This window comes from Podarcis cretensis (genome assembly GCF_951804945.1).
Source record: "Podarcis cretensis genome assembly, chromosome: 7".
NCBI classification, from domain to species: Eukaryota; Metazoa; Chordata; class Lepidosauria; order Squamata; family Lacertidae; genus Podarcis; species Podarcis cretensis.
Genome location: NC_137176.1, coordinates 1,679,186 through 1,692,232, shown reverse-complemented (window position 1 = coordinate 1,692,232; position 13,047 = coordinate 1,679,186). Strand labels below are relative to the sequence as shown.

The following is a 13,047-nucleotide window of genomic DNA, read 5'->3' as shown; positions in this document are numbered from 1 at the left end:
GACTAACCTCCAGATACTACAAAGCTTTGAAAGACTGGATAATTCAGCCACTTAAGGAGGTTTGCAACGAGATATTAGAGGGGAAAAGGGCACCTGAGACGTGGAAAGAAGCTTTCATCACACTTATACCAAAGACTGAGGTTGATAAAAAACAGATCAAGAACTACCGCCCTATATCATTACTTAATGTGGATTACAAAATTTTTGCAGACATTTTGGCAAGAAGACTAAAGAAGGTGTTGGTGGAGGAGATTCACAAAGATCAGGCAGGCTTTCTCCCGGGTAGGCATATATCTACCAATGTAAGGAATATAATTGACATTATAGAAATGCTGTCAGTGAACATTAATACAAAAGCAGTTTTAATTTTTGTGGACGCGGAGAAAGCCTTTGACAATATATCTTGGAAATTTATGAAAAAGAATCTCCATGGGATGGGGGTAGGCCAAAGGTTTGAAAATGGTATAAGTGCAATCTATTCTGAGCAAAAGGCGAAGTTAATTGTAAATAATGTGGTTATGGATGAATTACCTATAGAAAAAGGGACACGTCAGGGGTGCCCAATATCCCCATTACTTTTTATATCGGTCCTGGAGGTCCTGTTAAATATGATTAGGGGAGATCAGCTGGTAAAAGGGATTCAGGTCGGAGCCAGACATTACAAATTAAAGGCTTTTGCAGATGACTTAGTATTGACTTTGCAAGAGCCAGACACTAGTACCAAAAGAGCTTTGGAATTAATTCAAATATTTGGCCAGGTCGCAGGATTTAAGTTGAATAAACAAAAAACCAAGGTACTGGAAAAGAATTTAACAAATGTTGAAAGGGAAAGATTCCAAGAAGAAACTGGGCTAGTGGTGGCAAAGAGTGTAAAATACCTGGGGATTAACATGACATCTAAGAATGTGAACTTATTTAAGGACAACTATGACAAGTGCTGGACTGAGATAAAGAAAGATTTAGAAATATGGTCAAACCTGAAGCTTTCCTTGTTAGGTCGAATTGCTGTGATTAAAATGAATGTATTGCCTAGAATGTTATTTTTATTTCAGACATTACAAATTGTTGATAAACTGGACTGTTTCAAGAAGTGGCAGAAAGACATATCTAAATTTGTCTGGCAGGGCAAAAAGCCCAGAATCAAGTTTAAGATACTTACTGACTCTAAAGAAAGAGGGGGGTTTGCCCTGCCGGACTTAAGACTTTACTATGAATCGGCAGCTTTCTGCTGGTTAAAAGATTGGCTACTTCTTGAAAATGCAGACATTCTAGATTTGGAAGGATTTGATAACAATTTTGGGTGGCATGCATATATCTGGTATGACAAGGTTAAAGTGTATAAGGGTTTTAAAAATCACATTGTCAGGAAAGCACTATATAATGTATGGATACGGTATAAAGATTTATTGGAAAATAGAACTCCCAGGTGGCTTTCACCTATGGAGGCTAAGGAGGTAAAGAAACTTAATATGACAACCAATTGGCCGAAATATTCTGAGATTCTAGAACAAGAAGGTGGTGAATTTAAACTACAAAGCTATGAGAAAATAAAGTCCAAGGTACGAGATTGGCTCCATTATTTTCAAATAATGGAGGCTTTTAAACAAGACAGGAAAATTGGTTTCCAGGTGGAGAAATCGAAATTAGAAACAGAATTGTTAGAACCCAATACTAAGAACTTATCAAGAATGTACAACTTGCTGTTGAAGTGGAATACAATAGATGAGACAGTGAAGTCTGCTATGGTTAAATGGGCACAGGATATAGGTCATGACATTATGTTTGCTGACTGGGAGCAGTTATGGACCACAGGTATTAAATTTACGGCATGCAATGCCTTACGAGAAAACATAATGAAAATGATTTATAGGTGGTACATGACCCCAGTCAAGCTTGCGAAGATTTATCATCTGCCCAATAACAAATGCTGGAAATGTAAAGAGACTGAGGGTACCTTTTTCCACCTTTGGTGGACCTGCCCAAAGATTAAGGCCTTCTGGGAAATGATTTATAATGAAATTAAGAAAGTGCTTAAGTGCACCTTTAACAAGAAACCAGAGGCATTTCTCTTGGGTATGGTCGGCCAGCTGGTGCCGAAGAAGGATAAGAATTTCTTTTTGTACGCTACCACGGCAGCAAGGATTCTTCTAGCAAAGTATTGGAAGACACAAGAGCTACCCACGCTGGAGGAATGGCAGGCGAAAGTGATTGACTTTATGGGACTGGCAGAAATGACTGGCAGAATCCACGACCAAGGGAAAGAGACTGTGGAAGAAGATTGGAAGAAATTTAAGATGTATCTTAAGAATTACTATAAAACTGAGGAGTGTTAAAATGCTGAGGGAAAAGAAGACGTAGAATTGCAGCGATAATTGGGTTTAAAATTTAGGGTGGAATAGAGAAAGACGACGAATTTTTATTTAATTGGGCAAGATAGGTTGCTGAATAATGGTACTAAACTAAGGATGCAAAAAGGGAAAGGTATGGGGAAGTCCGGGAAAAGAGGGTTATGAAAATAAGGTTATGAAAATATGAGTTTTTTGTTTGTCTGTTTTTTCTGTTGTTTTTTGTTTCTGTTAAAAATTGGAAATTAATAAAAATATTTATAAAAAAAAAAAATAAAATAGCGCCTTCACCTTTAGTGGGTGTCCGTTTGCCAGCTCCAGCAATACCTCTATTACAAGAGCTGGTCTTGGGGGTTCTGGCGTGGGCACATTTACTGTTCCTTGGCCTGGCTGCTGTGCCCCGACGGTGGCAGCCAGGCGTTGGCTTTTACTTGCTCCTTAGCTCCTTCTCCCTCCTCCCCAACAGCTCCCGCCATTCCTTGCCATTCCTTTCTTTGCGGACAAACTCTGGCAAAGTGACCTGGCTGTTGGCAGAGAAAACATTTCTTGGCGCCTTTTCCCTCCTTCTTCCGCCCTTCACTGGGGTTTGAAATTGCGCGCGCGCGCGCTGTTCCGATTTCCATCGGCTCTGCTGGCAGGGAAGGCTGCTCTGGAATCTCTGGAATGCGGAAATCCCTCCAACGCTCCCCTTTCCCTTCCCGCTTCTCCAAGGCTCTGGCCTCCTGGCGTGATCCTATGGCCAGCGCTGATTTAGTCAGATGGTCCATAGACTCCGCCCTGGGCCCCCGGGAAAGTTCGTCTTTCACTGCCGAAGATAGTCCTTCTTCGAACAGCATTTGTATCGGTTCCGCTGACAAATCCCAACCTAATTTATGGATCAACATGGTGAACTCAGTCCAGTACTCACGGACAGATCGGTTCCCTTGTTTACACGCCATTAACTGCCTGCGCGCCACTCCCTGCTCAATCTCGCTGGAAAACATCAGATCCATGGCGCGAAAAAACTTCCTTGTGTCCCTTAGGGCTTCATTATTGGCTGCCATTAGTGGCCTCACCCAATCTTTTGCCCCGCCTTCGAGATGCCCAATCACATAAGCAACCCTCGAATCCTCATCAGGAAAATCATCAAACTGCAGATTGAGGGCATATTGCATCTCTGTCCTGAAGGCTTGATAATTCCTGGGATCACCCCCAAACTTCTGCACCAGTCCTGGCACTTTCCTCGAGAGCTGGGCGGCTTTCCCCTTTTCTGCATCATGAACCCTCCTCTCCTCAAGCCTCGCCGTTTGCAGAGCTAACTGTACCTCCAACATCCTGTACCTTTCTTCCAGGCTAGGACCGGCTGCAGCTGCTCCCCCATCTCCGGCTCCGGCTGGGTTGCTCATGATGCCTCTCTTTGCACAAGCTGCTTTCAGGGACTGTCAGATTGCTGTGGTGGGATAATGAGCTGCTTGTGCGTTAAAGCTTGATCCCTCAGAGCTCACTCAGTGTAGTGAAGCCCTGCCTTGAGCGGAGCCCTTTGGCATGGCTCCGTCAGTCGCTGGTAGAATCTGACAGTGGGCGTTTGCGGAAACGTTTCCAACATAAAAGCTGTTTCACGGACATGCGCCTCCTGGATTCTCTGTGTGACAGTTTCCGGCGAGGGGTGGGGGTCCTTAAGGGGGGTCCTGATACCTCCTCACTGTTCTCACTGGAAGTATCCCAGAGCCTCCCCTCCGACTCCCTTTCCTTTGGAGCTCCCGCACTCCCCCTACTGGTTCCCTCTTCTGCTGAAGTGTCTCTCCTATTCTCCTGGAGCCTTCCCACCACCTGTCCTTCCGATGGCAGTTCCCTGACATCACCCAAATACTCAGCCCTAGTTGGATTTTTTAAATGCAGTAATGGCCCCACGTTAACGGTTCAACAGACCAATTTGAAACTTGGTCATGTGGGAGTGGTAAGTATGGGGAGAACCCCTGCCAAATTTGAGGTAGAAAAGGTAAGAAACGGCTTACTCTGAACAAGTTAAAAGTTTGATGAGATACTTCAGCAAGTGGTCTATGGTTTTCTTCCATAGACTTTGCTGGGGTGGCTTTCAGGAAAGATTTTTCTGTTTGTGCTGCATGTTTTGGGAAACAGGTTGTTGTGTTAGGTCAAGATGAACATCTAGTGTGTGCTTTTATCTAAGAGTAGCGTAACTTGTGGTCAGTGGAAATGCACAAGGAAATCCCCACCCCCACTCCAAATGCCTGTGGAGAAAAATGGTCAAGTGGAAGGGGGAGAGGATGGTTCAGCCACCCGGCGGAGCTGTAGGATTTCAGCTGGACCCAGTCCCACCACCAGCAACACTTTGCACCATGAGCGTAGCCAGGAGTTTGGGGGGGGGCAGATTCTCAGATTTGTATTGATTTAGGGGGCAGCTGCCCTCCTGCCCCTCTTGGCTACTCCCATGCCCTGGATGGTGAGTAAGGGGGGGGATAGAGAAGTTCAGGGGGCAGGAAAGGGACAAGGAGCAGTTTGGTGAAGTGATTTTAAATGGGAAATGATGTTAAGACCCCCCCTTCCCCAGTGTCTCATCTGGTCAAAACTGCAGCCTTCCAATGCAGCCTTTTGTTTAATACACTTTCAAGATGCCTTTGCATCTTGTTTTTAATCTGTAAACTACTTTGAGTCCCATCAGGGGGGAAAGCAGGGTATAAATAAGTTAGCAACAACAATTTGCACTATGAAAGCTGTCGTTTTTTCTATTTTCTGATGTTTCAAATGTTCTATCCCATATGTTTATTCTTTTCTCTCCTTTTTGTATGCTATTTTGTGAATATAGTGAAAAGTGAGGTAGGGGTGATATGCGAGAGCACAGGCAGGCAGCTTCCACTCATTTCCGTGGGGCTGGTGCAAGAAAAGTGCCTGGCAGGTGGAACTCAATGCACACAGGACAACCAACATGCATTCATAGAGAGACAATAGTTAACTCTCTGTAATCAAATGTTTTAAAACTAATCTAAACCCCAAAGCTTACATGAAGATAAAAAAATTCAGTCTTCCTACAAAAAAATATTTTCTCTGCCAGCTGTTAAAACAATGCCATTACAAAATGCTCAGCTGCCCATTTGGTGGAGAAAAACAGAGAATACCAACTGCATAACTCCTGCCTGACTATCATATGACATTTCACCCAAAGACTTGCATAGGAACCTTTAGAGCAGGAGCAGCCAACACAATGCCCTTGTGTTGAGAGGAGTTGTAGTATAACATCTGAAGGGGGACATGTTAGCCATGTCTGTTTTAGAAAATAGGTTTTCCATCTTTTCAGAGAGGTACCCTTAAGCCCTTTGACAGTACAGCCATGACCGGCATCCAACAATATTCCAGCCAACTAACTTGAACTGCCTCCACGGAAGTCTTCTCATGCTTTTTATGAAGCATCCAGACAACAGCATTGTCAAATCATCATTCAGTAGTTTTTGTGTTGCCCTGCACATTTTCCGACAGTGTGTGTAGATTTCTATTTTTGCAATAAAATGACCCATGCAGACAGTGAGAATACCTAGGAATGTTCACACAGCAAAGGAGTGCAGCCAAGGAAGTGTGGGGGAATGAAGAAATATGATCGCCACCTTGGTTCCACAAGGCTGCCTGGCAAGAGCAGCTGCATTGACCCGCTGCGAGGTTTTGGGGTGAGAATATATATCTAAGAGAAGCTTGCCAACATTTGAATGCTCCCTGAGGAAACTGGATTCCTTCCTGGAAGGAGGAGCAAAGCACAGCACCTCTACCTCAGCAAAGGGATATAGAGAATAACAGCTACTGTAATTTCATTTATTAGAATTTCCAGGCAATTCCTCCTCCAAGACATGACCCTCTTCAGAAGGCATGGGTGTCTGCTGCAACACCTCTTCCTCCTGAGGTAGTTGCCAACCTTTACAGCCAAGTCACCTTCTTTTCTGTCAATAAATCAGTGTAAAGGTTCTCTACAAAAGGGCAGAAGTAGCCTTTCCATATCTGCAAGGATAGATTAGCTAATCTTCTTTAGCTAAGACATACATTTTGCATTCTTGCTAGGCAATTTCTTCCAATTGCAGAGTCACTTCTTCCTGGATGGAAAAGTACTACATCCTTTCCACTCTCATTTTTGCCACACAATGTTCAACTTTTTGAAAACCATCTGTCAAGTCACTAACATATTCTTGTGTAAAGTCACTTTTCTGTATCAGTAACGCAAGTTTAGTCAGTTCTTGCTGCTGGATGTTAAGAGTCACCTAGGGAGCTCTGCATATGCCATCTTGGTAGTCAAGATAACCCCACAATTAATTGGTAATAGTTGTAACCATGAGCTCATATATGCTTATATTCACTTGCTTTGATATAGGCAAATTGGCTGCTTTGATGTTATCCTTATCTGAGGGCTCTTTTTAAAAGAGAGAGATTTGATCAGTGTTTTGCATTAGTTTTCTTTCTAACTTTTGTTTTTTGGAATTTTTATTAAAATTGGTTGTATTTTATATTGTTTTTAGGTAAACCAGATCCCAGGGAAGGGAAAGGAGATGAGGAAGGTAAGCACATATTTACTCAAGTCTGAGGTGCCATTGAATCTAATGCACACCTCAGTTTTCAGAACCTTGAAACGAAAAAAGTATATGCTGGCAAATGTAATTGTGCCATTAACTCTAATGCGAACCTTAATTTTTGAAACATAATTTGGCCAAAAAAGGTGAGCATTAGATTCAAGTAAATACGGTAATAACGACATTGATCCGTGTTACTGAAAATGATTTGCATCCACAAAAAACACCACAGCAAGTCACAAATCTGGGTATCCTGGTATTAAAAACAAACAGGCCTTTCTGGTGTGATCTGTGTATATAATGAAATTGAGGGTAACAACCAAATGAAGATTTTTAGTTGATTAATAATTGGCTTTAACTGAATAAATTTAGGGATAAATTGCAATCTTACCAAATCCCCACAATATGTGCCTTTTGGAGATACTGAAGATAACTTACAATTTGATTTTTTTAAAAAAGGCTAACACTACCAGAGGAAATTTTTGGAAAACAGTGTTAAATGGAGCTATTGAGTTTTCTAAAGCAGCTAATACCTGGTTAACGTTCCTTCATATAAGCAGAATTACGGTACCTATAAGCACACAGGAACCTCTCTGCCATATATGTTTACAAATGCAATAGCTTAGAAAAAGTTCTGGAATTATTTAGCTGTTAGAAATTAACAGCATATTAAATTTTTATTGCAGAATCAATCAATGATTAAAGCTCAGGGATCCATTGCTAATTGTATAATCAAATACTCTCACAATCATGAATTCTGATTTGTATCACTTAGAATCATAGAATCATAGAGTTGGAAGAGACCACAAGGGCTATCAAGCCCAACCCCCTGCCAAGCAGGAAACACCATCAGAGCACTCCTGACATATGGTTGTCAAGCCTCTGCTTAAAGACCTCCAAAGAAGGAGACTCCACCACACTCCTTGGCAGCAAATTCCACTGTCAAACAGCTCTTACTGTCAGGAAGTTCTTCCTAATGTTTAGGTGGAATCTTTTTTCTTGTAGTTTGGAACCATTGCTCCGTGTCTGCTTCTCTGGAGCAGCAGAAAACAACCTTTCTCCCTCCTCTATGTGACATCTTTTTATATATTTGAACATGGCTATCATATCACCCCTTAACCTCCTCTTCTCCAGGCTAAACATGCCCAGCTCCCTCAGCCGTTCCTCATAAGGCATCGTTTCCAGGCCTTTGACCATTTTGGTTGCCCTCCTCTGGACACGTTCCAGTTTGTCAGTGTCCTTCTTGAACTGTGGTGCCCAGAACTGGACACAGTACTCCAGGTGAGGTCTGACCAGAGCAGAATACAGTGGCACTATTACTTCCCTTGATCTAGATGCTATACTCCTATTGATGCAGCCCAGAATTGCATTGGCTTTTTTAGCTGCCGTGTCACACTGTTGGCTCATGTCAAGTTTGTGGTCAACCAAGACTCCTAGATCCTTTTCACATGTACTGCTCTCAAGCCAGGTGTCACCCATCTAATGTAGTTTCATTCTACATTATGCTTATCAGGAGTGCCAGCATGGCCCTGCATCTGTGGGTGCCCAGGGCAGTGGGTGCTGAAATTCATGGGTAATTTTGCGGGTGCTTGGGCACCCAGGGCCCAAGGGAGCTGGCACCTATGATGCTTATATTACATAATATAAATGAAAAAAGCTTTAAAGTCATGTTTATTAGCGGAAAAGTTCATATCTACCATAGTACAGTATTTTTTTCTCTTATTTCTCTTATTTCTTTCTCACTTATTTTAAAGTAACCTTAAAATCTTAAACCCCACCAGTTTAAATTTGTCTCCACTGATCAACAAACTAAAGCTTTTGTTGATTCATCTAGCAGTAAAAACCAGTTCAGCATCAGCCATGAATGAAATGTTGCTGGATTATCACCCTGTTTCTTCTTAATGCTAACAGTGCAGTCCCATGTGTCTACTCAAAAGTAACCCCATTAAGTTCAACAGGACTTCCTTCCAGGCGAGCATACAGTTGTGGCCTTAGAAATTTTATCATATTATAGAACCATTATTGTATAATCAGTATTGTCACAATCACAGCATTATTAATCAAGGATAGGCATCAAGCTAACGTGGTTTTGTTTAACTTATATCTGTGAATGTTTTTCATATTTGTACAGACCAATTGCGGGGAGGCTGGCTATTCCATGCATCAGGCTGCAATCCTAACCCAGCCTACTCAGGCGGAAGTACCACTGAATTGGGTGAGGCTTACTCCCAGATGTGACGGGACTGCAGTCTCAGTCAAGTGAAATATGGTAGACTGGCACACAAGCCTGTGTCCAGCGTCTGAAGGCTATTGTACTTTTCATATAAATTTTATTATTCATCCATGGGATGGAACCATTATTCTGCAATGATATGTATCCCATAAATAAATAAATACTTGCAACTAAGAAGTATACAAAACAGCTGATGAAAAATACCTCTCCCACTCACTTTCACTTTTTAAAAAAGTCACGTTTTAACACAATGGGAAATATCAAGGTTGTTTAGTCAGAACTGTGCCAAGCAAATAAAAAGCCTAAACTCAGCTAGAGTTTTTGTAGGATTGTTCACTCTTTACCAAGAACACAGTGCGAGGCTGGAGTCATAACTCACAAAAGGCACAGATGAGATAAATCTTTAAAGCAGACTTCTTCAGGGTCCTGTTGAAGTTCAGATTTGTGTTCAGCTCTTCCAATGTGAAGCGCTTAACTTAATGTTCTAGGCTTGATTTGATATGGAACTGGTTTTAAAATTGGATCTGAAGTCTATTTTACCACCTTTTTAATAAAAAAAAGTCCAAAATGAGGACATTAAACACCATAACACAGATTTCCCCACCAGGATACTGAGAAGCAGGAGGAAAGGGCATGAACCCAAATGGAAAAGAAAATAGGATGAAGACAAAAGAATTCAGTTCAGCAAAATAAATGTTTGAATAACTACAGATTATGTTTCTGAATTTGACAATGTTAAATAATTTGTTGTTTTGCAAAACAAAAACAAAAAAAAAACCCACAGCCTGAAAATGAGATTGTAAAACATATATTTCACTGGGATGAGGGGGGAAGTATGGCAGAGCTCCATGGCCCGCTGAATCTCTGTGCAAACAATAATGAATAAGATAGACCAGTGATTCCCAGTTAGGTAATTATGGAGGACCCCCTATTTTTCAAAAGCCAAGGCATGGACCCCCTACTTTTGAAAATTTTGATAACTCTATGGTAGTTACCTCTGCAAAGCATTTTTTTAACAAAATGTGGGGGAGCCCCTAATAAGCAAAGGTTTTTAGGTTTACTAAAAAACAGACCATAAAATCTGTGATATTACCATGCAAAAATGACCAAAAGGGGGGGGCAAGGGATGGGGCCGTGAATCCACTGGGTGCATTCTGACCCCTAATTGGGAACCACTGAGATAGACCAATGGTCTGACTCAGTGGAAGGGAGCTTCCTAATGTTGCTGCTACATAAAACACACCTTCTTAACTGCAAATATGCAAAACTGCTCCTGCCACATAAAAACTACGCATTGATCCTAATTAGAAGTCACTGACACAGTGACCATTAAAATAAATTGAGAGTTGCACAGTAGTTCTGTATCCTAAGTGGTTGATGTGGCATAAGCTTTGTAGCAAACAGCTTTTATCAGATGCATGAAGCAGACTGAAAATACACCAGTATCAATACACTGTAAAACAATGCTAATAAAATACAGCCCCTTTTTATTATTTTTTATTTTAGGTAACCAAGTTTTCAAAACTAACAAAAAGTCATTTTTATAAGAAAGGCACCGTTAGTTTCATGTCTGGTTGAGAGAGAATAAGAAATCATGAATGCTGCATCAGGAGTAAAAGCAGTTGGAGCAGAATGCAGACCAGGCGCCCTCCTGCTGCCCCTTCTCTCTTGCCTTGGGATTCATGTACAGGAAAGTGTCACACACTGACATTGTAGGACCACTCTCAAGAAGCGGTGTTTGCACAGCGGTTCCGAGGGGAATTCACAGGCATTTCCCATCCAGTATTCAAATAATTTAGCTCTCCCCCATTCCCACTTCTTTCCCTCACATGTGAAGGTCCACATTTTCCGTCAGGAAGAGGCGCTGTTTGGGGTGACTACTTGCTGCAATGGCACCCCAGTCTCGGGTTGTTGGCATTTGTAATCCATTACGGTGGGTAAAGTGCAGTGTTTTTTCACCAAGTAGCACAAAATTGCTACTAACGCTATAACCATCAATGTGGTACTAACAATGATAGCAATCAATACCCCTTGGCTTCTGCCAGCATCTTCCTCCTTGGGTGGGATAAAAGAGGGAACTGAGGGTGTGGAATAAGTTTCAGCGTCACCAGAGTACTCTGTTTCATCTGGCGGTTCCTTGCACAACTGCCCACCTGGACAGAGACACATATAGCTGCCTGGCACGTTAATGCACTCCAGTTTCTGGCAACTTCCAGAATCACACTCATCAATATCCACGCAGACCTTTGTCCCATCTGGGTCGTCTTGCAAGATAAAGCCATCTGCACAGTAGCAGGTGTCCTCGGTGTGGGGGTCGCACTCAGCTGGGCAGCTGCTCTCATTGCAGAACATCACACACCTACTCGGCATTTGGGGATGGGGCACATACCCTTCGGAGCAGATGCACCCATACTCTCCCTCGACATCCGCACATTCGTGCTCGCACCTTAACTCCTCGCACTTGCGATTTTTCAGCAGGCACCTGCCCTCGACCAGCTCATAGGTTTCATAGCAGCGGCACTCGAAGCCGCCCTGGGTGTTGACGCACTCCTGCTCGCACGGGCTGGGCTCGGCCCGGCAGTCGTCCACGTCCAGGCAGCTCCGCCCGTCGGCGCCCAGCGCGTAGCCCACGCTGCACATGCAGAGGGGGGCGTCGGCCGAGGCCACGCAGTGCTGCTGGCAGCCGCCGTTCTCCAGCCGGCAGTCCCAGGCGCCGGGCGCCGCCGAGCCCCACCGCGCCGGGCCGCCCCCGGGCGCGCGGCACTCCAGGCGGGCCTCCAGGCCGGCCACCTCGGCCGCCGTGCCCGGCGGGGCGGCCAGCAGCTCGCTCTCGCGGGCGCCGAAGGGCGTCAGGTAGGAGACGGCGGGGGCGGGCGCGGGCAGCGACAGCGGGCCGCACGTGCCGCCGGGGTAGCTGTACTCGCAGAGGAAGCCGGCGGCGGCGGCGTCGCAGGCGCGCTCCTCCCAGCCCAGCCGCTCGGTCAGCAGCGCGCACCGGGGGCCGCACGACGGCGCCGCCTTCTCGGCCCAGGCCTCGTAGTCCGTGCGCTCGTCGCCCGTCACCCAGAGGAAGCCGCGCAGCTGCTTGGCCGCCTCCACGCACGACGAGCCGTCGGGCAGCCGCAGGCCCAGCCACGCGCCGCCCGCGCGGCCGCCCAGCAGCACCGCCGCCGCCTCGGCCGCCACCGTCGAGCGCACCGTCATCAGGTGCCCGCCGCCCGCCGCGCACCCCTCGCTGGCCTGCGCGAAGCTGCGCGCCCCCCAAAACAAGCCGTAGCACACGCCGCCCAGGCACTGCGCGCCCGAAGGGGCCGCCACGCCGCCGCCGCCGCCGCTGCCTCGGCCGGCCAGCGCCGCCGCCGCCACCGCCAGCAGGAACCGGGCGAGGAGCCGCATCCTGGCGGGCGAAGCTTCCCGCCCTCGGCGCGCCGCGCTTATAACGGCCTCCGGGCGGCCGGGGCTGGGTGGGGACGGCGGCTCCGGGAAGGGAAGGGAAGGGAAACGCCGCCCGTCGGGAGGAAACCTCCCGGGGCCGAGGAGTCACGGGAGGGGGCGGAAGGCGGGGCTCCCGGCTGCGGAGGAAGGGCCGCCGAACAGCGCGCCCCGCCGCGCCCGCCTCGCGGAGACCCCGGGCGCACCCGCGCCGCCAAGGGAACGTCCCGAAGAGACGCCTCATCCCGGGCAGCCGGGAAATGGGCCCACGTGCAGCCCGGACCTGCAGCGGGGAGTTCCGCCAGGGGCGGCCGCGCAACACGTGTTTGCCTTCCAGTGGGGAAGCGCGCGAGAAAAGTCAGTCTGGCTGCGGATGGCAGCGCGGACTCTGCTTCTCTTGCGCTCCCTATCCATTGCGCCACATGTACAAACTCAGGAGCCATCCACACTTCTTAAGCACAGGCCCGCACTTTCCCAGTCTGTATCTCGGAGT

The 13,047-nt window shown here is 45.9% G+C and overlaps 2 protein-coding genes across 3 annotated transcripts in view; one reads left to right on the top strand and one right to left on the bottom strand.

The window, feature by feature from the left end:
- The window catches only part of ATPSCKMT (ATP synthase c subunit lysine N-methyltransferase), a 216,449-nt gene that overhangs the window by 124,760 nt on the left and 78,642 nt on the right, over window positions 1-13,047 (top strand). The window lies entirely within an intron of this gene.
- On the bottom strand, window positions 8,543-12,798 carry THBD (thrombomodulin; the record flags this gene model as incomplete). The annotated part of the gene is given in 3 exon segments (XM_079983593.1): window positions 8,543-12,620; window positions 12,623-12,714; window positions 12,717-12,798. Coding segments are annotated over 3 exon segments (1,821 nt in total). The 3' UTR covers window positions 8,543-10,973.